This window comes from Rutilus rutilus (genome assembly GCF_951802725.1).
Source record: "Rutilus rutilus genome assembly, chromosome: 4".
In the NCBI taxonomy this organism is placed as follows: domain Eukaryota; kingdom Metazoa; phylum Chordata; class Actinopteri; order Cypriniformes; family Leuciscidae; genus Rutilus; species Rutilus rutilus.
Window position 1 is genome coordinate 42,834,403 of NC_140212.1, and position 24,238 is coordinate 42,858,640.

Below are 24,238 nucleotides of genomic sequence, written 5' to 3' on the forward strand. Positions count from 1 at the left end.
GTTTATAAAAGAATGTTGTTTATTATCAAAAATAGGAGATTTTGAGAATAGGATCAATGGAAATTAATAAATTCATAAACCATTGATAACCTTCTCAATGAGCTCAATGCAAGAAGCCAAGTCCATGCCGAAGTCAATGAAGTCCCAAACAATGCCCTCCTTCTTGTACTCCTCTTGCTCCAGCACAAACATGGTGTGGTTGAAAAACTGTTGCAGTTTCTCATTGGTGAAGTTGATGCACAGCTGCTCCATGCTGTTGTACTGGAGGACAAAAAATGACAGAAACATTTACTACCTTCAGAATATCATTCATTTTGACATAAAAAGAGATAAAATAATCATTCTTACATCAAAGATCTCAAAGCCAGCAATATCCAGCACGCCAATGTAGAAATTTCTTTGTTGTTTTGTGTCCAACATCTGGTTGATACGAATGACCATCCACAAGAACATCCTCTCATAGATAGATTTGGCCAAGGCGCTAACAGAGTTGTACACCTGTAAGTAGAATAGAGTGGACATTTTATTCTGCTTCTGCAATAATTAGCCAGAATTTTAGGTTAAACACATGGCATGCTGGAAATGTTACTATACCTGTGCCACGGTCTGGCCTTTGGTCACATACTCATTTCCGACCTTGACTCTGGGGTAGCACAAAGCCTTCAGCATTTCAGAAGAGTTCAAACCCAGAAGGTAGGCGATTTTGTCAGCCTCTGTTAAATACATTTTAAAATAAATGATCTTTGCTCTATAGAGTCTTTTGTGTAATATTATAATAAATCAGGCACCAGGTACTCTTCATTTTATTTTCAGATTTATTGATATACAGGATAACACAAGTCTCACCCTCATTGCCATCAGGCTCAGCCTGCTCCTCACGCTGCTTCTGCTTGAACTTCATGTTACCATGATGAAGCACAGCTCCAGTGAACTTGTAGATGCACACTTTATCCTCACTTGTGAAACCAAGAATGTCAATAGCGTCCTGTAAATTACAGAGAATAATAAAATATATGATTTGCCATATTTAAATAGAATGTCAATATTCAAATAGCAATGACTCACATCAGTAGCATCCAGCTCAACTTTATCATCAATGCTGGCCACTGTGATCTGACCCTGACTGCACATGGGGAAGTCATAGGGGTTGGTGGTGATGAGCGTCATTTCTGTGAAATACAGAGCATTTATGAAAGAGCATCTTGCAATATTATCTGAAACATTTTATGAAATATGTGCACCTACCAACAATCTCAGGCTTATGGTTGGTCATCATTTGGTAGAAGATGTGGTAGCCTCTCTCATCTGGAAGCTGGAATGACACTCTAGACTTCTCCAGCAGATCTGTTGAGAGAATATACTTGAGGCACAATCATCTGAAGAGTGACAGATAAAGACAAATGTTCAGGATGGATCAATGAAATCATGTCCACCTACATGTCTCAATGTCAGCACTAGCCAGTTTTCCAGTGGTGCCGAAATGAATTCTGATGAATTTACCCTGTTTAAATCATAATAGCATAATACATAAATAATAATTATTATAATCTATTTATAGAAAACTCTGTACAGTAAAATGTAACAACTGACCACCTGTACTGTAAATAAACAGTAGTTAACTTACAAAACGAGAGGAGTTGTCATTTCTCACAGTCTTGGCATTACCATAAGACTCAAGCAGAGGGTTGGCAGCAATGATCTGGTCCTCAAGAGAGCCCTGTGATGTTTGAAGGGTTTTCATTTATTTTCATGACTAAACACAATTTATAGGCATTTCACAAATTTACATATCGTATAGTTTGTGAGATGAGTGTAAATCATCATCTTTTAAAATAATATACATGACATAGTTTTGTATCTCGTACCTTTATTTTACTGGCCTCTTTCTTGACACCTGACACTGCAACTGTGGCAAAGTACTGGATGACACGTTTCGTGTTCACAGTCTTTCCAGCACCAGATTCTCCACTGGTTTATAAGAGATTAGAAGACCGAAGATTGAAAGACATGTGGACTTTTCAAAGTATATTCAATCTTTGTTCAATCTTAAAATCTATTTTGTAAATATCTCCATAAATGTTCCATCTATGTTATACTTTTCATTTTTGTCATGGTCTGAAATTAAATTAAAATACTTACGTGATTAGGATGGACTGATTTTCTCTATCTGTCGATTGAAATTTGTAACATATCCGGTAAATATTTATTATATTAAAAGCAACATCTAATTCATCTTAATGAATTCTATAGAATTCAATTCCATAATGTCTTACCAGTCTGCATGAACTGATAGGCATTGTCAGAGACAGAGAAGATGTGGGGTGGGGCCTCCATACGCTTTTTGCCTCTGTAGGCAGTCACCACTTCTGCATCATACACTGGGAGCCACTTGTAGGGGTTCACAGTTGCGCAGAACAGTCCAGAGTAGGTCTGAAATGAGCAGAGACATGGTCAGATTCCAACAACACAGAAAAAATGAACTTAAATGCTTTTTATGTCGTTTCAGAACTTACGTAGATCATCCACGCAGCATAACGCTCTTTGAGGTTATACAGCACAGAGGCTTCATTGAGATGGGTCATCATGGCCATGTCCTCAATCTTGTCATACTTGGGAGGATTCATTGGGTAGACATCTGCTTCCTTAGCAACTCTCTCCTATAAATTTGATTAATTAGATATTAGATATAAAAGAAAACAATGTAATAAGTAATTTAATGCGCATCAAACATGAAATGGAAATTCAAATTGACCTCCTTAGTATCAAGCAAAACAACTGTGACTTTGCCACCGTCTTTGCTCTTGATTGTTGCCTTGAGGTACAACTCTTTGACATCAGCCACATAGCAGGCAGCCTTGCCATCAAATGGTTTGGCCTGAGCCTCCATTCTCTCCCTCTCAGGCTTACGAAGGTAAATGGCAGCTTTGCCATAAGCGGCCATCTCCGCGTCCGTACTCATGGTGGCGGCTTACTAAAGAGAGAAAATATCAACTTATCCATTACAAATTTCATAAATATTCAACAAAGGCAAGACACATAAAATATGAACACACATGAATTGTGTTAGGAAAAAGGCATACTACTAAGTTTAGGCTTACACATGAATACAGACACATAAAACAATACTAGATAGACATTTAGATAGCAAGCAAGAAGCAGGTAAGGGGCCCATTAATGGCAAAAATGTCGATTGAATATGTCTTTCTGGTGATGAAATTGAAATGCTGGTGTCAGGGGACGGCACATACAGTGCAATATGAATTGTGGCATATATGAAGTTTCAGAACAATACAGAGAGTTTCACTGCCGACTATTAGTCTTGTGGACTCTCAGCCTGAGTGCATCCTCCTGCTACGAGTATGAATGAAATGGACATTACATTGCATGTGTGTACTCACTAATGCTCACAAAGAGAGCTAAAGAGAAGTTTTTCTCCTCTGTAGATAAGTGTAATTTTTTTTTTTTCTCTCAATGGATGCATACGATTTCCTAACAGATATTAAGACATTTCTGTGACAGATTTTTTGTATTATTAATTCAATATTTTATGATAAAACTGAAGACATTTCTAATTATTTATGTTTATGCAAATGTAATCATGGATTATAATAGCAACACTGCATCCCAATTTTGAATTTAATCAAACCAACAGTTCTCTAGTTAGAGCCAATTTCATGTTTCGCTCTATTATAGCATCATCAATTGGCCCTTTCCCGCTTCTTTTTCTGTTTCCACAAACTGAGTCTGCACATAAATGTGTCGAATGTCCTCTATATTTGGGCCAAATTTGTATAACTTTCCCACAAGGGGTTTTATGGGCTCTTATAGACTCAAAAGTGGAAGAAGAAAAATATAATTCAATACAACACAATAAAAAACAAATAAAATAGGTGCCTATGTACTTAAATTCATCTTATTAATACATTTTAAATACATTTCTTTGTAAATAAATTTCATACGTTTTTTAAAACAGCATGCTTCTCCAGTTTTCGTCTATAATACGACTATAACAACTGTTCTCATCTACCCTAATCCACACACTGAATCTTAAACTCACTTGCCTTTTGTCCTTGAGACCAGATGAAATGTTCACTACCCTTGGATTAAAAAGATCAATTCATTAAAATGTATTAATATAAATAAAAACACAATTACTTTGAGTACAGACGCATAGGTGATGATGTTAAATTCCTTTCATTCACAGTCAGCATAGGCTCTTACCACTTGATGGAACTTCTGAGGTCTTCTCTGCATCTCTTCTGTTCTACTCTCTTGGCTTTTATAGAAGTTGATCATGCCCACGAAGCAGAATCTATTCATGGGCAACCTTGAGCTTTCTTGACCCATTTTTTGACCCATGAGCTTTCTTGACACAAGAAATTTATGGACAGACTCACAGACATCCTACCTAATAAAATCAGTTATAAGTCAAACATTTAATGCCTCAAAATATATAGGCCACAGCTTCCATCTCAAAGTTCATGTGTATTATAATTATTTATTTTTAGTCTATTATTAGTCTATTACTATCTTACTTTGACATATGACACACACACTGAAGTAAATAAATCCTTTTTTGGGATGAGGGTACATTCAGCCACCCCTCTCCCTTTTTTGAATCGGAAAACATTTCACCCTTTCACCCATGGAAGTTCTTGTAGCAGGCTAATGAGGCAGCAATTGGGCTAAACAATAAAATATGTTACAGATCTGACAAGATATATAGTTCAAGAATACAGAAAAATACTGTAAAATATGTCTAATACAGTGAAAACACACAACAAGTGTCAGTTCCCTTTCAGTCAGTCACGTTCGACGTAGTCGATCATGTCGACTGAATGGGATCACGCCAGGGAGCCAGTCATCTTCGAGTAGTATACAAACGAGCCAATGGACATTGGCCTGCATGAATTGCATCACACGCTCCACATTTTTTCTAAAGATTGTTTTGTTGACGGCCGGTTGAGGGCGGAAGTGGTGAGTGCTTCCCTGAAAAGTGTTGCCGTGGTTATTCCCCTGTGTGCTCCGGCACTGGTGATGGATCACATTTCTAAAAGAGCATCACAGGTGTGTTTGCGTCTTTTTAAAGATGCCATTCCATCCGTGCGTTTCTGGGTGCGGTAGGGCTCTGTCCCCCTCTGACGGTCACGATAGATGCATCATGTGTTTGGGCTTACAGCATGCTGAAGCAGCTTTCGTGTATAATTCATGTTCTCATTGTGGGGACATAATCATCTCGGTGTTGAGATCGAGACTCGCCTTCGTTAGAAGCGAGGGCGCAGTCCCCACGCCTATGCCCCGCTCTAGAACATCCTCTGGGTCAACTTCCCAGGGGAAGCGTGGAGCGCCGCAGAGTGTGGGTGATCTGAGGATTACGGTGAGAGGAATTCTGCCCGGCAAAGCCCCGTGGATCCCTCCCTCCTCTCTCACACTGCAGCCGGTAGAGCTCCTTAAGGAACGTGCTGGTCCCTCTGTAGTGGACCGACCAGTCGTTTCATTCGGGGCTCTTCCAGAGGACAGGATGTCCATCACAGCATCGGAGGGAGAGCTGTGCTCTGGACATGATGACTCGGCTGCCCGAGCCAGATCCTGAGATGTCAGCTATGCTGAAAAGGGCCGCCGAGGCAGTAGGGCTCGTCTGGAATTCTCCATCGTGTCCTGAACTGTCTCGGTTGGATGATTGGTTTCCCGGGGCTGGTTCTCGGCCCAACGCCCCAATGCCTTTCTTCCCTGAAGTGCATGAAGAGATTACTAGGGGGTGGACGGCACCTTTCTCTGCCCGAAACCGCCTTGGTAGTTCCTCCTCCCTCACAACCCTTGATGGAGGTGCAGCTAAGGGTTACGAAGCGATCCCTTCCAGTGGAGCTGTCTGTCGCGATGCAACTGTGTCCGGCGACTGCCGCCTCATGGAAGTTTTAGTCTTTCCTTACGGGCAAGACTTACAGAGCTTGTGGGCAGGCTGCATCTTCACTGCATGCTATGGTGCTGCTTCAGGTCCACCAGGCCCAAGCACTCATGGATATGCCTATGGGGCAAGAGGGTTTTATGGGGCATGCAGTCTGTCTGGCGATGTCCACATTAGTGGTCCAAGAGCGCCATCTCTGGCTCAACCTGGCAGATGTGAGGGAAGCGGACAAGGTTCGATTCCTGGACTCCCCCATTTCCCAGGTTGGGTTATTCGGCTTTGCCCAACAGTTCTCTGCTGTCCAAAAGCAGACGGAGGCCATCCGGCACATCCTGCCCTGGCGGCCTGGGGCAGATCCTCCGCCTGCTTGTCACCGAGGGCGTATGTCTGCATCTGCCTCTGCTCCCGCTGAGTCATTGCAGCAGCCTCCAGCCAGATCTCAGCGTGGACCTGGGCGCAGACGTGACGCCCCGCCTGCTGCAGGCGCTGCCAAGCCAGGTGGTAAGCGCAAGCACTCCTGAAGCGGAGTGAGAGTTCTTGGAGATGGTCACCGATCCACTCCCTTCCTTCGGTGGAGGACCGGGGGGAGTCTTTGTTGTGTATGTCTGTTCCGCCGCTGGCTCCCGAAAAAGTGGATGGTACCTTCAGCGGTACCTACATTTTCAAAGAAAGAGCAATTTCCTCTGTTCCTGAGCCCAGAGAAGTTAGCTAGTGGTGTGCGACACTGACAGCCGTCAGCTACCTCTGATTCACCAGCCTACAGTGACGGCAGTTCGAGGACCTGGTTTCACCTTCTCACACTTCGCTGGGGTCTTCTAGAAACAGTTAAGAGTTGCACTAAACACACTCAGACGCTGTCTCTGGCCGCCTTCGGGCCTTTCAAGCTGGGTCCCTGTTTGTTGCCTAGAGTCTGTGGTGTCCAGCTTCAGCTGTTTTGCCCAGTTGTAGCACTATATGGTGCTCCTGGCTGATCCAGTGTTTCCCCCGTAACTACAGATTCGGCTGCATAAGCTGGCTTTGAAGTGCGTTCGAGGACCCATTTACACCTTCTCACGCATTCTCTGCCGCTACCTAGAGACAGGTATTTTACAACTCAGAACCCGCTTCGGGCCGCCTTTGGGCCTTCCGAGCTGGGTCCCTGTCTCTAACCCGCTGCCTCACTCTGAGTATATCTCTGATACATTACCCCCTGTGTTGGTCTGTTGTAGCACCGAGAGTGCTCCCGACCGACTCAGCCGATTCGTGTCATCAGACTTGGCTGAGGCGATTCAGTTCGTCCAGCACCCGCCTATGTGCAGCACTGTTTGTTACACATCTGTGTGCAGATAGTGCTGCCGTATGTGCGGTCATCACTTCCTACTGGTAAGTCGCAGGACCTCTCCGGCTCTTGTCTGTCCCGGAAAACCAGCAGTAAGGAAAGCGGTTTCCATGCAGAGGTTGGCCCACTAGGATTAGTGTGGCCTTCATCTTGGTGAAATTCCAAGGTGCACCGTGCCCACCTGGGTAAGGAGCTCCTCCATTAAAAGAGAGAAGCTCCTTCCTGGGTGTTGACATGAGTGCCTTACTGACAGATTAAGAGTTGTGGGCTGGGCGACACCGAACATGATGTGTTTAAGCCGGTTGCTTAGGAGGCTCCCTTCACTTGAAGCCAAATTTACCTTAGCCCGGTTTGTAGTGTCGGCTTGCTAGGCCATTCCCCTCCTATGGGCTGGATAAGTTCGCTTTTTGCTCCAGTGAGTTCCCCTTCCGAACCCTGTTAAGTTCCTCCTCACCTCCTTCAGTGTTGGGCGTGGCGGAGCGTCTGATACTAGGCCTATCACTTGTATGCTTGTGTAACTTGTGTTAGGTGGGGCCCATATGTTGTGATCCCTACGGTAATCCCATATGTGTTTCTTCCACGGTTTACTCCCTGTGGCGAGCCCGTGTCTTCCTTGGCAGAGGCTGCTCTGCCGTCAGTGACCGGTTGTGCCTCCCCCTGTTCTGGTTGGAGCCACCTCAGTGACATGCCATATGTTGTTGACACACTCGGCCTCTCTCACGCACTGTCGCTCACTCGCGGAGTTCAAATTTGTCCAGTCCGGCGCCTCATAGACAGAGCGGAGCAGAGCAGAGGGGAGCAAAAATAAAAAAAGAGCAGAGAAGAGCGGAGGTAGGGGAAAGACCATCGGTGAGACCCGTAACATTGTTCTGAAAAACATGGCAGAGGCAGAGAAATCAGTATGACCTAAGTCATCCAAGGTGTGGGAGCATTTAACACTAAATAAACCAAAAAAGTGTGTTAATTGCAACTGAAGCCTACCTTGGTGTTACATGCCACTACATCACAGATGACTTGGAAATGCAGTCATTCTGCCTCACCACCCTGCCACTGCAGGACAGACATACTGCATCTAGCATTGCAGAGTGGTTGGAGCAGGTAGTGGCCAGATTTGAAATTCGTCCTAGCAAAATCATTGCCATAGTCCATGACAATGGTGCTAATATTGTGGCTGCGGCAAATATCCTGGAAGAGAAGCATGGGTGGTCCTCTGTCCGTTGCACTGGCCATACTTTGCAACTTGTGATCAATGCTGCGTTGAAGCATCCAAGCATTGAAAAAGCTGTCGGGGCTGCAAGATGTCTGGTAGAACATTTTAAGAAAAGCGAGCTAGCCAGCAGTAAGCTCAGAGAGAAACAACAACAAATGGCCACACCCAAGACATAAGCACAAGGTGGAATAGCACATTCTATATGATAAGCAGACTGCTTGAGCAAAGGTGGCCTGTAACAGAAACACTGTCCGACAGCTCTGTCACACAGAGAGGCAAAAGGTACCTGGATTTGAAACCAGACCAGTGGAGCCTGCTGGAAGAGCTTGCAACTGTCCTCAAGCCTTTTGAATGTGTCTCTGTATTCATGAGTGGACAGAAATATGCAACAATATCTGCAATACCTCCACTTGTGAAGGGGCTGTTGAAGTCCACCCAGAGTGCTGCCTACGAGTCAGCCCCGCTGCAGGCTTTCCAACTCACTGCTGTGCAGCAGTTGCAGGAGAGATGGAAAAGGGAGACTGATTTCTCAGATAGAGCACCAAACACAGTGATTCTTGCGATGGTCCTTGACCCAGGGTTTAGGAAACAGAAGTTTCTTTCACCTGATGAAGTCCTACATGTTCAAACTAAAGTGCAAACAATGGCACTTGAAGAGAGAAGGAAGATGGATGTGCGGCAGCATGGCAGTTGCAGTGTTACCTCCACCGATACTACAGCTACTGAATCAACACCTTTAGCCACTCTACTTGACTCACTTCTTGGTTCTGATGGTGAAGAAGAGGATAGAGCAGGCAAAGCTGAGGATGTCCACACCCAAGTGAGGAACGAAGTCCTCACATACTTTGGAGAAAAGAGCCTTGCCAAGGAAGAAAACCCATTACTGTGGTGGAAGGTTAACAATGACAGATTTCTCATGTTGGCCAGGCTAGCCAAGTCTTACCTATGCATCCCTGCCACCGCAACACCATCTGAGCGGCTGTTTTCTGCAGCAGGAAACATAGCCTCCAAGAAAAGAGCGAGCCTGAGCCAGGAGCATGTCAACATGCTCACATTTTTGCATTGCAGTGCGCAGTGCAAAGTGTCTGAACAAAGGGAGTGAGAGAGAGTGAGTGCGTGTGTGTCTGTGTGTTTGTGTGTGTGTCTGAATGTGAGGATTTGTGAGTGTGTGCATCTGTGAGTGTAAGAGTTTGTGAGTGTGCATCTGTGGGTGAGTTTGTGAGTGTGTGTGTCTGAGTGTAGTGAAGAGAACAAGTTCTTACGTTCAAAGAAATCCTGTTTTCTTTATTTTTTTTTCCTGTATTTTTCTTTATTTTTTTATAAATGATTTATTGTTATGACAGCTCAGGTGCACTTTATAAAAAAAAAAAAGCATATATATACCTCCCATAAGCATTAAGGGACCCCCGATAAGGCCCCAAAAAGGTCCCCCTGGTTTTTCATTAAAACTAAAATACTAGAAAAATCATTTATTAGGTAATATGTATATATTTTTTATCAAAGTATTGCGCTGCGGCTCCCATTAGAAGCTACTTCAAATTTGCGTCTGAGAAGACGCTCAAGTGCGCCAAACGCTGTTTTCTGAAGGAATTTACAGACCGCGACGTCACGTGTGACTGGCCAACACTTTATTATTTGCGTGCAAATGATATGCACTGTAAACCCCCTGGGTAGGATTAGGAACTCTCATCACGGTAAAACGCAATGGACAAACGTCACTCTTTTAATTTAGTAATTACGTTAATTTAAACGTAATTCTCTTCAGGGAAAACCAATCAAGGAAAACATATCAGGGCTCGACATTAACGCTTGTCCGGGACACGTGTGTGTGTGTTTATTAAGGCACAAGTGAAAGAGAATTGTACTTGCCCAACTGGACAAATGCCCTGATTAAAACAATTTTCAATATCAAAAAATAAAATAAGAAATAACTAGGGAATCACTGAAACCGTGAGGATGAATCTGATTTTATTTCATTTAATGTAAGGGGTGATTGATAGCCTATAGTTGATAATAATATAGGCATACCTAATGTAGGCCTACTGACGGTAACAAAGTTGCGCTGTTGAGGCTCAAACATTTATTTATAATTAACATTCAAATTTAAGAATTTGAAATGAAAGATGGAGCATACATTTAATACAATTATAGGGAAAAAATGCCCTTTATAAAGGTAAAAAAAAAAATCTGATAAGTGTTTTCCAACAGTGATGTAATTAAACACTGACAATTTAAGTTTGAAGGGAGTAAAGCCTCTGTTGAGGCTATTAAGGTAATGTAATTTTACCAAAAGTAAAATTTTAAATAAATCTTAATTTTAAATCAGCCTATTTCAGTGTAATATTTTACCATATTATCATGCTTAACACTGATAATTTGAATAATTGTAATGTGATGATCAGATTCAGATATCTAAATCAGAATATCATAGGTTCGGGCGGTTGGCGGGTAAATTATTTATTTGTAACAGCGGATTTGGGTGACTCAAAGTGCACCAGATTAATGAATTTATCTTTAAAATGTACAAAATTTTCTTCTGGGGGGGCATGCCCCCGGACCCACTTAGAGGTACCAAGGTCCACCCACAAAACACTGTGGGATACACAGTTGCTTTATGATGGTCTAAATGAAAAATACTCATTTAATTATCTTATGATTAAAATACATGATCAGGATTTTACCACCTCACTTTGAGCCAGGAAAAACCCTGATTATTAAATTGGATTATTTTAAATTAAATTTGATTGTTTTGTGGAGGAAAGTCTTTGTTCAACAATTATGCAAAAACATGTTCTGAAATACAAAAAGTAAAGTAAATGAAATTATAGTATTATATAAAATAAATAAATGAAAATATGTATATTATTAGGTTTTTTTTTTTTTTTTTTTTTTTTTTGTGGGGTGGGGGGGCACGATTCAGTCGACACGATCGTAATCCCCTTGCCTTTACTACTGGACCACCGCTGACCGTGTTCCGCTCGGCTCCTCAGCGAAAAACAACTTATGCGTGCATCCACTTCTGTATTTATACTCGCGCTGCGGGGTGGAGCGTGTGATGCAGTTCACACAGGCCAATGTCCATTGGCTCGTTTGTATACTACTCAAAGATGACTGGCTCCCTGTCGTGATCCCATTCAGTCGACATGATCGACTACATCTCCGTTCCCTCCTTAAGGGAATGAGGGTTACACAAGTAATCAAGACGTTTTTCTTTGTAGAAGAAAGCCAGTAGTGATAAAAATGGCACATTCCCATCCTGCAAAAATCCCTTAATTCCAAATATTCAAAGATTGTAGACATTTGGACTTGGTCTTCAATAGCTAAACCTCAGCCACATGGAGACTTAAATTATTCAAAACCACAATATGTTCACCCTTGAGTGGTCAAAGCCAGCAAACAATGCTAATTACCATGCTGTAAACAGAATATCTAGTCTGCCGTCTCTCATAGACCTTCAGACTGTTCTGACTTGGGTTGCTATATCATTTCTAACTGATTGAACTTTCGGTTTTCCTAAAATGATGATAAATACTCTGAAAAATCCCATAGACTTACATTGATGGAATGTTCAAGTGAGCCATGACTGTTAAAATTCTAATTTAAACACCCAGAAGCCCATTAGACTCAATTAAAAGTACCAAGGGTCAGAGGGTGACCACAACCATCCTCTCACTGGCAACACTCTTTGCCTTCCTTAGGTAACCCTTAGGTTATCGATAATCATAATAAACTCTTATGGCAGTAAGCTGTGTGTGCGCACATTTAGTAACTCAAGGGCATTTCTGATGTCCTGGAAGGCATTCTTAGCCTCCTCAATCCACTGAATTTGGACGGGACAGTTCTTTCGTGTCAAGTCAGTTAAGGCTGCTGAGGCTCCAGAGTCTCAACATGTTCTGAAGGTGTTTATGCCAAACATGAAGTTTGATACTTGATCAGTGAATACTCTCGAGAACAACTGCATAAGACAAATTGCAACTGTACTGGCCTTTACTGTCTTGAGAGGAAAAACCTCAGGATATCTGGTTGCGTATTATGTAATTACCAGCATAAAGCGATTTCCAGCTTTACTTCATTCTAATGGCCCTACTACATCCATCGCTAACTGTTCAAATGCCACACCAATTACTGGGAGTGACACTAACGGGGCTCTAGGAGGACCTCTACTGGCAGTCTTCTGGCACTGAGGACAAGTTCTACAAAATTCTGAAAGTGCTGTACTACTTAAAACTACAGGAACCAAGTCAGAACGCACCAGTGATCGCATATTTCCTGTGTCTACCAGTGCCCTAACCTTTTGACCATTAATAACTACATCCACATACGGCAATACCTATTGAGTTGCCAAACAGCTAGGTCTTGGAACGGTACACACACTGGCCTGGGCAGAAGTGTTACCAGAGCACCTTGACTGTTTGTGACCTTCCTGTCCACAATGATAACATATAAGACTCCTACGCACACAAACTTTAAAATCAGGGCTTTGTTTGACCGAACCAACCTTATCACTCGCAGACTTGCCTTCATTGATGGCTCGAACTGTAGTCGGGAAGGAGTGCTGGAGCTTGTTTGAGTCTTTACTCCCCTTCCATCACTTGAATGTCCATGGCTGAGTCTTGCGTCGAGCTGCCACAAAGGTGTTTGCTAAGCTTGCAGCTTCAGGATCTCATTCCCTAATCCAGACTTGAAGGTCAGGTGCCAGCATGCGCAAAAACTGCTCCAAAACAATTATCTGTCCAATCTCCTCCTTAGTATGATGCTGTGGCTGCACCCACTTGGAATAATGTTAAGTCTGGCATACAATTCCTTCGGGTTTCATCCTCCTTCACTTCGGTAGACCGGAACTGAAAATGATACGTCTCTGAGTTGATATCATACTTGGCAAGAATTGCTGCCTTGACCTTTTCATAATCAAGGGAGTCTACCATGTCCATGTGCACAAATGCAGCCCTAGCTTTGCTCGTCAGGAGGGGCACTAACCTAACTGCCCAGTCGGTTGTTGGCCACCGACACGCCATAGCGATTCTTTCAAATGTAGCTAAATACTGTTCTACATCGTCTGTCTCACTCTATCGTTGCAGATGTGGCTCCCTCTCAATTCTCAGCTGACTCTGGCCTTGACTTTCCAGAGGAGATGCTGCTGGTGATGCCATCTGTCTGCTGCTTGGACCATCCTGTAGAACTGAGGGTACTCACTAGACTGTTGGTTTTGATGGAAGGCCATACTGGATATCAATGTCGGCCCTGGATCTAGTGTCATTCTCATGTGCACTTCATGCTGTAGAAGAGAGAACTGATGCTGCATTCCTCTCCATCGAGCCTCCTGTCGGCCAGCCTCTTGCTCAATGCGGCGGTCTCGAGCCTGCTGCAGTGCAAGATGTGATCAGAACATGTCTCTCAGCTCCGCCAGTGAGACATCCTCAGAGACGTGCCCCAACTCAGCATCTGATTCACCATCATCTCCATCCATCTCAGCTCTAGCAGGTTCCTCAGCCTCTGCTTGCACCGCCAGCACCTTTTTAGGAGCCAATCCGGGCCAACACTGTTGCCTGCAGTGGAGAGTAAGAAAATTTGTATTTGTATTTTTTTTACTAATCACTACTGCACTCTTCTGGCCATCCCACTTTTGACACCAGTTGTAATAGGAACCCAGTACTGGGCACCAAAAAAATTGGTGGCCCAATTAAACAGAGGCAGAGTGAATACAAAAAGATTGAAGTATTAATAAATATTTATTCAAAAGTGCAAAATCATGAAAAAATCCTAACCCAAATATATAACATTAATGGAAAAAATAAACAAAAAAGGGAAAAATCTTATCCAAAAACATCCACATTAGATTCAAAAGCAATAATGCCAAACGCAAAGTTTCCAAAAAATAACTTCCTCAAAAATAACACTCAGGCCACACACTCCACTGCAGCAACCAATACAGACTAACCCCATTAAACACAGACGAGCACATTTATAGTCAAGTCAAGTCATCTTCATTTATATAGCGCTTTTAACAAAGCGGCTTTACAGTGATAGGATAATTTAAAGTAACAGAGATTGTTTTAGTTTCATAGCAGTTCTTGAATAAAGTTATTTTCCAGCTAAAGTTATTTTTGATTGATTCACTTCCGTCGCAACGATCATTAGTTATTGGGCCCTATTTTAACGATCTGAAACGCAAGTATCGAGCGCGAAACGCAAGTAACAAACACACCCAAATTAGCTTCGGTTAAACAGGCGTATGATAATTTGGGTAAATGTGTTAGCTAGATTTATGCCTATTTTTTTCCCCATCTTCATGGACACAACAATGATTTCCTTTATTTGAAATGAATAAAAATGAAATCTTTATTTCGAACAATTAAAAAATCAATTAAACCAAAGACAGCAACACATGAAATATCCACCAATAAAAATAAAACAAAATCAAGAAAAACAAAACAATTTTTTTTTTTTTTTTTTTTAGCATAATAATCACACTGTTCAAAAAGGGATAGGTAGAAGCCCTAGGCTTATCAAGACCTACAAGACCTAATATTTTTCCTAGTAATAATGTATGATTTGCAAAAATGAAAACTGCTGCTTCTGTGTAGATGAGAGAATCAAAGTGTATGCGCGTGGTGCACACGCTACATTGATTATGGCCAAGCATGCGCCCTTAAAATAGCATGAATAACACGCGCCACTGACTTTAAACTAGGTTTTTCCTGGTTACTGGCGGAATTGTTTTCTAAACCTGCAAAATAGCATGAGGGAACGTTTGCGCCGGAACACGCCTCCTCTTTGCGCTGAACCGCCCTGGGGAGCGCAAGTGTATTTGCTAGTTTACCGACGTGCGTCTGTGGAGGGCAACCGCTTTTCGCGGGTGCAAAATAGGAATGATACATGCGTCAGTGTACAAAGTCAATTGCGCTGGGTGCAAGATAGGCCCATTAACTTAGGAGCCTCTAAGACAACACCGTTTTAACAGGAAACGCTTAAGTTCTCTCTACACAGACTTTAAACGCGAACCTGTGAGAACGCTGATGGCGTTTCCCATAAATATAGAGTCTAGAAGAAACATTTTGTCATACTGTTCAAAATAGATAATTTTCTCTCTTATGCAACAGTTTATATCATTTACAATTCACTGAATAGGAAGTAACAGAAGCAACTCGGCCGCGTTGTCTCTGAAACACCCATGCTTAATTTATAAGTGGTAGATTCCAATCCTTAGCGGAATGTCCTGGTTGCGTATGCAACCCACCGTTCCCTGAAGGAGGGAACGGAGGACGTAGTCGACGTCGACTGAATGGGATCACGCTAGGAAGCCTATTCAGTCGACATCGACTACGTCTGACGTTCTCGACTGAAAGGGAACCAAAGATCGATAATCATAATAAACTCTTATGTCAGTAATGTGTGTGTGTGTGTGTGTGTGTGCGCGCACATTTAATAACTCAAGTCCATATTAAATGTGCGGTCAATCTGTGACCTTCACATATACGAATAACGATTTCATTTAATGACCTGATCTAAACTGCTTTTCATAACAAAAATATGTTGTCTAATAACACTCTACACCAACAGATACCTTCCCCTGATCTTGCTGGCAAGCTTACCTCATGAAAGTACTCAGAGTCATTCCCCTTAGCCTGACCTTTCAGTTGACCAAGCTGTAATTTCAGCCTCCTCAATATGCTTTTCCACATCTTAAGATTCATGTCTGGTATTTATATCTTTTTAGTTATTTTCTATTAGAACTTTCTTAAATGGAAACATGAGTTTAGATGCTGGAAAATCCCATTTCTATTCCAGCCAATGAAACACACATGGTCCTTTTGGACTGCTTTAACCCACAGTGTGCCCTTTAACCTAATAAAAAATTACATAGAGATTATCTCTGCTTTAATGTGTTATCAGCTGTTTCCCGCGTACATTATGTGTGCCACATACTGTAGGTTATTAATTTTTTTCACCCAAGTTGCATCATTTAGCCTGAAGTTTAATGTTGTGTAACTGTGTATACGGAAAGTATTTATGAGCAAAGACAAGGGATGGTTGTACTGATCTGGGTGTCATCAAGACAACCTATCAAACAAGTAGTAAGCTTGTTAGGGAAAGGTTGTTGCCAGTGAGAAGTAGTTTTGTTGACATTTTCTCTTTGGCGGTTCTCTTGAGTGTAATAAGTATTGTCTTTCATGTGTGTCTAGGTCATGGGCTGATAATCATCCCTTTTACAGGCACTAGACTAAAAATACATTCAATCAGCCATCGCTCCTTAAATGAATTCGGGTAGTGACGGGTCATCTTGTTAATGCTAAATTAATTACAACAATAAATGAAACAACATCTCATTAGATCACATAAATTCCAAAATGAAATGAAAAGTGCATTCATCTTTGGCATGTTACATTCATTTACTATACGCTGTAGGCTATTAACAAAAACATTATTGGCATTAATGAAAACACGTAGCCTACTTTGTCAAATTACTTTAAAGAAGAAAGAAAAAATATTCACATATTATAGTATCAATTTTATATCACTTGTTGGCCTAAAAGATTTTTTAAAAGATTGTATTAAACCCATAGCCCTGTTTAGCAAGGTTACCACTAGCTATTGTTTGATAGGGATATCGCTGTTGTCAACCTTGGGACATCGCCGCTGAACTTTTTTGATGCCAATCTGTAAAATGGCTTGGTCCTGCTCGGTTTTCATTGACTTTGAGTAAAACAATTGAAAGTTTTTCAAAAGATCCCCTGGTTCAATGTGTCAGCGTGACAGACGTTTGATACTGTTGTGTAATTTACAACCCACAGGTGTCAAAATTACCCTGTAACTACATTGCACAAGAACATATTTTGCCAGAAATGTGATAAAAACTTTTATATACAAAAGACGTACAATTTTTGCCCGGAATATATTAACAGAATAGGTACCTGTTAGTTTTAAAATAATTACATTATAAATAATTTGCTTGTATATCTGGTTGTACCCCTTTATTACCCAAAACTTAACATATTGTTACCTCATACCTACACGGAGGTACACTATAATTACAGAAACATACACCGTAATTTCGGTTTACTTACGAAGTTCTTTGCAGCTTGTATATCTGCTTGTTACCCCTTTATTACCCAAAACGTAACATATTGTTCCCTTATACCTACACGGAAGTACACAATAATTACAGAAACGTACACCGTAATTTCGGTTTACTTACGCAGTTGTTTGCGGGTCGTAATATAAAGTGTTACCAATAAAATCAAAACTGATATAATAAAAATTCACTGGTAGGTTTGAAATTCTTTAGCACATTTATGTTCACCAACAACAACAAATATTCAACAACAATTTTTTTTAGCAAAATATATTTATTATTTAGTGTTAATAAACTCTCTAAATTGATATCTCTATCTCTGTGTCCGTAGGCGCACAGTAAGAGCACAGGCACCACCAATCCGCCCCAGCTCAAGCCAGTCCGGGCTCCTCGTCCGCGCCAGGCAGGTCCTCCTGTTCCTCCATCAGCCTCAGCTGCTCTTTGCTATATTGCGGCTTCTAAAAGTAGGCACGAACTTTCGAAATCCTCTTCTTCCATATCATATTGAGTACCTTCCGCCATTGTCGTAACTTCACATATGGCCCCACAGCGCCTGTAAGCTTAGCTTCCAAACAAGATGGAGGATATTGCTTTTAGTTTCAGAAAGTGAAGTCCCACCCACTGGTCTGTAGCTTGAGTGGGTCCCACCCCCTGGGAAAGATGAGGTACGAGTGTTTGTAATCTCAACCTTTCTACAAATATATGAGACTTCCTGCTTAGAATGACACGAAATGACGATTTTTACATCATTATAAGCAGGAACTGCAACACTGAAATCCTTATTTCTCCTGTCTCAGGGAAAATGAGAGAATAATGCACGACCATTCAAATATATGACTGGGTTTCTAACTGGGTGAAGTGTCCCTTTAAACCATGGTTAATTTTTGTAAGGGTTAACATGGCTAACTCTATCAAGAATGTTAAAGGTACAATATGTAAGATTTTTGTAATAAAATATCCAAAAATCACTTGCACAGTGTGATTTTCTGCACTTGTGTAGTTACAATATCCCAAACGTTCCCAAAGATTTTTAATTTCAGAGAAATTCCAATTTTAAATAATGGCTCGTCCCTGGTCATTGTCGCCTGTCAATGACGTAATATCCGCGTTATCCCTGGTTTCCGCTTGTACTGCCATAGTAACCATGGCGACAGACAACTGCATAATGTCTAGCGGCACGCTCACGATGTTGTTATTTCGTTCCAATATTATGGATCATGGCAAGCATACTTTGGGACAAAAGGAGAAATAAAATGAGGATCAATATCGGTATGGCGTTTTCGGGATGCAGAGAGCTCCACGTCCGCGACTAACTTCGACTTGACAGAGACGCCGCACCTGCATGTACTTTATTAGACAGGTGAGCAAATGTACATAAAACGAATCAATGTTATATAGCTCAAAATTATGAAATGTTAGAATATGATCAGTATGTTATTCTAATGTTGATCTAGCTCACTGCTAGTCTCATACAGCCAACAAACTATCACATAGAATAACATAACTTTCAACACACTCAAATGCAGTGTAGTATTATAGTGTAGCAGACCAAGTGAAACAGCGCTGTATTACCTCACAAGTTTAATTCGTCAAATAAACTGACCAGTGTGAGTAGTAATTTAGTACTTGCAAGTAGTTCGGTAGAATGATATGTTCTTATTCCTAGTGATGGCAATTTCAAAACACTGCTTCATGAAGCTTCGAAGCCTTTTTGAATCTTTTGTTCCTAATAAGTGGTTCGGAGTATGTATCAAACAGCCAGTCACGTGATTTCAGTACACGAGGCTTCATTACGTCATAACTGTTTCGAAACACTGTCAACCCATAAATCATGAGGAGTCACTGAGAACCAATGAACAAGTGTCTGTGGGTTTTACCTGATCTATGATCAGTTTTATACATTTGTAGATGTTTTAATTAGACATTATTATGATTAAAATGAGGTGGTAGATGGTAGTTAATAGTCTTATTGGCCTGTTTAGCTGAGCCATTCATAGAAAAAACTATTTTGATTGTTAAACCCTGACAATTGATAAAATAACATATATACACTTTATAATCTTATTAGATGATTAGATAATTGCATTTGAACAATTTTGCTTTCAATAAAAAATTTGCAATAGATTTGAAAAAGGTGTTTTTATGCATGTTTGGCACGGGTTTCTGTTGCATTGTTCTGACCACTAGGGGTCACCGTGGAGACGGGTGTCGGATTGTTTCGAAGCCTCGACACAATATGGCACATTTGCTTCAATTGTTTCAGTGTTCCGCGAAGCCTCGATCTACCCACCACTACTTTTCCTTTATATCCGCGGGACTCGCGTGTGGCGCTGATATCTGTCTCTCATTAGCAATCGCGACCTGCTTCATTCCACATTCATGTTAAAAACATCAATGTATCTGCTTATGCATCATCAACCAATGCTTTTGTTATTGTAAGAGGTTAGCAACCCCTAGCGGTGAAAAAAATTACATATTGTAGCTTTAAGAAATCGGATTTCAGTAAACTACTGTATTTGTTGATAATGAAGCACATGAGACTAGAATATGAACACATGATGAATTGCATATTCTGGCCGCATCTGCTTGCCAACACGTAGCTATAGAATGCATATAGGTGCATATATTACGCTTATAAAATGAAAAATTGATCGAATGTTTGTGTTAATCCGTTTTATACTGTATATTTTCCCATGTGAATATTCATTTGATCCTTGTGAGGCCACTGTGGCTGCACAACGTTTGGTTTTGCTACAGTAAGAACACGATTGTGTTAGACTCCACCCATCTATTGTTTGTTTTTTTGTAACTAGGCTCTGTCATTTAGAAACATTGCTTTTCCTATTACTACTATCCTAATGATACATATAGTTGGTTCATCTATAGCAGTTCCATGACCATGGAGAGAGAAGGTTTGTTTCTAACTGGATTTGTCATCTATAAAGGTAAAAAAAAAAAGATTTGCCGGGGTGCCCCTCGCAAAAATGTGGGGAAATTTTGTGATCCCCCTATATCCAAAATGGTTGTTGGAGCTCTTCAAGCTAGACCCAGTAAGTGAAAAACCAAGAGACCACGTTAGCCTTGTGGACACGGGGCTGATCTGGCAGCTTGCCACCCCCACACCTGAAGACCGTGAGTCTCGGAAGCGGTACGGTTCAGAGTACCACTGGCGTGACTACTTGGATAAAATCTGTGCTATGATCTTCTCACGCCACACCAACGCATACCTCATCATCCTTGTCAATTACATGTATGACATCAAGGATGTCATCTTTCAGCATCAAGGATCGTCGGGCAGCAAAACATCCAAAAGGACCAAATGTTTTCCCCAAGCCCGAAGACAGGTTCCCAGGTGCCACTGAGTTCAACCAACTCATGGTTAATTCTGGAAACAAGGTCAGACTACAGAAACTTGTAAAAGATCAGCTGAAAAGACAAGTGGGTCAGGTGCAGGGTGACATCATATACTGCGAGGGAGAAACGTCAACCAACCTGAGCACTGGCGTGGCTAAGGGAAGCAGATGCAATGCTGCTCTCTGCCTATGCAAAGGTGAGAGCCAGTAAGTACACTGGACCTGTTGTTCTAGACTGCGAGGACACAGATGTGTATGTCCAAGAAGCTTACGTCTCTCAGCAAGTCAGAGGTGATCTGCTGATTAAACGCAAGCATGCGTTAATCAATTGCCGTGCCATGCTCTCGGAAGAGGTTGCAGATATCATTATACCTCTCCATGTGATCACTGGCAGGGACCACACCTCAGGGTTCTATGGGCATGGGAAGAAGAAGATGTTGGAGAAGGTGAAGATAAATTTTGAGAGAGCTCCTGGGACGAGTGGGTGAGAGTCTGGAATTAAAACATTAAGTCAGAGTGGATATGAAGGCATTTGTCCTCTCCATCATTTATGCTGAGAGTGCAGATGTGAGCTGCGGGCAGGCCAGAGTTTCCAAATGGCACAAACTGAAGAATAAGTGTACAATCCATCTCCCACCAGATGATGACTCTTTGAATCTTCATATTGAAAGGTCACCTACCTTACATATTGCCAGCTCCATTACAACCTGCAAAAGCATCCTTCTCCCATTGGTCATGGCTGGGAACTAGTGAACGGAAAGTGTCGACCAGTGCATCACACCCTGCCCCCCTTGCCCCAGCAGCTCACACCTCATGACTGCTCAGTGATGATGAGAGGAGTCAGTGTGGAGATTCAACAGATTCAGATGAAGAGTCTTTTTGTTAATAAAATGTTAATAAAAACAACTCCAAGCTAAATAATCTCATCTGTCTCACTGCTTTCATTGGTTCCACCCCAGACATCTGATGACCTATGTTTATGCTGTAATTTTACTGTCCATAACTGAACTCAGTGTGAGTAGAGCTTTCATTTGAGCCTAATATTAAGGCTCTATGACGATTTTGGAAAATTGACATTTAAAGAACCAAAAATTGGCGTCCATCTTGAATTTGAAGGCAAAAAATAGGTTAAATCAATAAATCTACATCATTTATGAATTTATTGGCCCAAATGGTCTCAGAAACCATGTATTATGTAGCACTGTGGGCAAAACCATTAAAAAGTTAATTTCCAGTTTGACTGACGGCAGCCATTTTGGATATAGGGGGCTCACAAAATTTTCCCACATTTTTGTGAGGGGCACCCCGGCTAATTTTTTCTTTAACCTTTATAGATGACAAATCCAGTGAGAAACAAACCTTCGCTCTCCACAGTCACAGAACTTCTATAGATGACCCAAATAATATCTCTACCTTTCATTCCAGACAGATGATCTGACGGTTGCTGCTCGCATCTCAGCCTACCTGATGAAAAATTATTGATGGATGAATGACCTTCACCTTCAACTCAACCTTGCCAAGACAGAACTGCTTATGGTTTCAGCCAAACCATCCTTGCTGTGTGATCCTGCTGATTCGCCTTATACAACATCAGAAAGATCCGGCCCTTCCTATCGGAGCTACACAACTCCTTGTCTAAGCTCTTGTTCTATCCAGACTGGACTATTGTAATGCTCTCTTGGCGGGCCTTACAGCATCAGTCAAACCTCTACAACTGAGCCAGATGCTGCAGCAAGAGTGGTCTTTAAAGGTAGCCCTATACCTAAACTCACTACTTCAGATCTATGTGTCCTCCAGAAGCTTGTGATCTGCAAGTGGACGGTGCATTGTGGTGCCATCATCCCAAAGAGACACAAAATCACTTTCACTGACCTTTACCTCGACTGTTTCCTTCATTTTCAAGAAACTGCTAAAGATCCATCTTTTTCGTAAACACTTGAACCAAAAATACTAAATCTTTGTTTTAATAAAATAAAAATAAAAACTTGCTATGTGTACTGTACTAACTAGGACTTGTCACTGCACTTGTTGCTGCTATTGTTCTCTTAATTGGTAAGTCACTTTGGAATCCATCTGGAAACTCTGCTGCCAGACTGTTACCGTTTTTTTACAGGATTTACTTTTTTACAGTGTACCTTCATGCACAAATGCTGAATGTGACAAGGAATAGGCATGGTATAAATTACTCTGCACATAGACCCTTAATGAGTTTGGACTGAACTGCAAGGCTAAGGTGGACCGAAAAAATGCATATGAAAATTTCGGAGGTCCTTGCACACTGAGTCCAAAATTTTCGTATGCGTTTTTTTGGGGATGCAAAATATTCAGGGGATCTTTAAATAGCTAAATCACCAATGTGAAAGAAATGTAATCAGTACGACTTAAGGGGCCATTGGACTTGCATGATGATGGACTTGCATGCTGGTAAAAATGACCTGATGTTACTTGAGGCCAGGGTAAAGGGTAAATGGTAAAGGGGGGTAAAGTGTTTTTAGCTCATCTACCACTCTAGCAAAAACATGTGCTTGGAAAACACTTATGTCTCTTTAGACATACAGGAAGATACTCATGTTGGTGTTTCGTTTACTTATACATTGTTTGTTTTTTCATTCGTTGTTTTATAGGGCAAAAGAATGCTTCAGGATTTTATGTACATTGTTGAACAAACTTCAGCTTATACAACCAGTTGATATACACACTGTGAACATGATCAGGGGAATGAATTAACTTGCCTAAATTAGTTATGATTTGGATGGAATAATCTCTAATCTGTTTATTATCTTGTGTATTTTTGTGAACATTTCAAATAAAATGCAACAGAATCATCAAACAGGTTAAAACAGACATTCTTGATCTGATTGGGTACTAGGAACTCTCCAGTGGACTTATATAAATACAGCTTGAAAGTTACAAATAATGAAAACCATTAACGCACACTTTCATTGGAAATGTAAGTGTGTAGGGTTCGCCTTTATTCATTTCTGTGGGTGGGAAAAGTACAATGTTGTAGCAGCAAAACTTCACAAAAAGAAGACAAGATGCAAGCCTGGAAAATGTAAACTTGATCAGAAATATATGGACATCCTATTATAAATAATGGGTTTGGCTAGTAATAAAAAAATGCAAATCTAAATGCTACAGCATAACATTCCAGAGAATTTTGGGCTTTCAACATTGAGGCAACTGTTTCAGTATGAAGGGTTCACATACTGTCATTTTACAGTTGCTTCTTCAGGCTTTCATAACAATAACTGGTCTTATTTGAAGAGGTGCAAATACTCAAAAAGGTGTATTTCTACCCAGAGAGATAACCAACAACCTTATCATCTGCACTCAATTATACCAAAATACACACATAAAGAAGGATGTAAAGACATTA

At 41.3% G+C, this 24,238-nt stretch overlaps 1 protein-coding gene across 3 annotated transcripts in view; it reads right to left on the reverse strand.

Annotated features, from left to right (window-relative positions):
• LOC311289267 (myosin heavy chain, fast skeletal muscle-like) overlaps positions 1 to 24,238 on the reverse strand; it is a 50,990-nt gene that overhangs the window by 8,263 nt on the left and 18,489 nt on the right. Inside the window, exons 2-17 of one of the 3 annotated variants that reach the window (XM_084407103.1) lie at positions 12,932 to 13,979; positions 4,222 to 4,408; positions 4,062 to 4,097; positions 2,753 to 2,971; positions 2,514 to 2,657; positions 2,274 to 2,430; positions 2,140 to 2,167; positions 1,866 to 1,968; positions 1,625 to 1,717; positions 1,438 to 1,501; positions 1,246 to 1,344; positions 1,066 to 1,169; positions 847 to 985; positions 595 to 713; positions 349 to 498; positions 91 to 261 (exon numbers count right to left, since the gene is read on the reverse strand). In XM_084407103.1, the coding sequence (XP_084263229.1) occupies positions 91 to 261; positions 349 to 498; positions 595 to 713; positions 847 to 985; positions 1,066 to 1,169; positions 1,246 to 1,344; positions 1,438 to 1,501; positions 1,625 to 1,717; positions 1,866 to 1,968; positions 2,140 to 2,167; positions 2,274 to 2,430; positions 2,514 to 2,657; positions 2,753 to 2,959 (1,578 nt within the window). In that variant the 5' untranslated portion in view covers positions 2,960 to 2,971; positions 4,062 to 4,097; positions 4,222 to 4,408; positions 12,932 to 13,979. Of the gene's footprint in view, positions 1 to 90; positions 262 to 348; positions 499 to 594; positions 714 to 846; positions 986 to 1,065; positions 1,170 to 1,245; positions 1,345 to 1,437; positions 1,502 to 1,624; positions 1,718 to 1,865; positions 1,969 to 2,139; positions 2,168 to 2,273; positions 2,431 to 2,513; positions 2,658 to 2,752; positions 2,972 to 4,057; positions 4,098 to 4,221; positions 4,409 to 12,931; positions 13,980 to 24,238 lie in introns of those variants that run through there. The other 2 variants (XM_084407105.1, XM_084407104.1) reach the window with 2 other exon arrangements.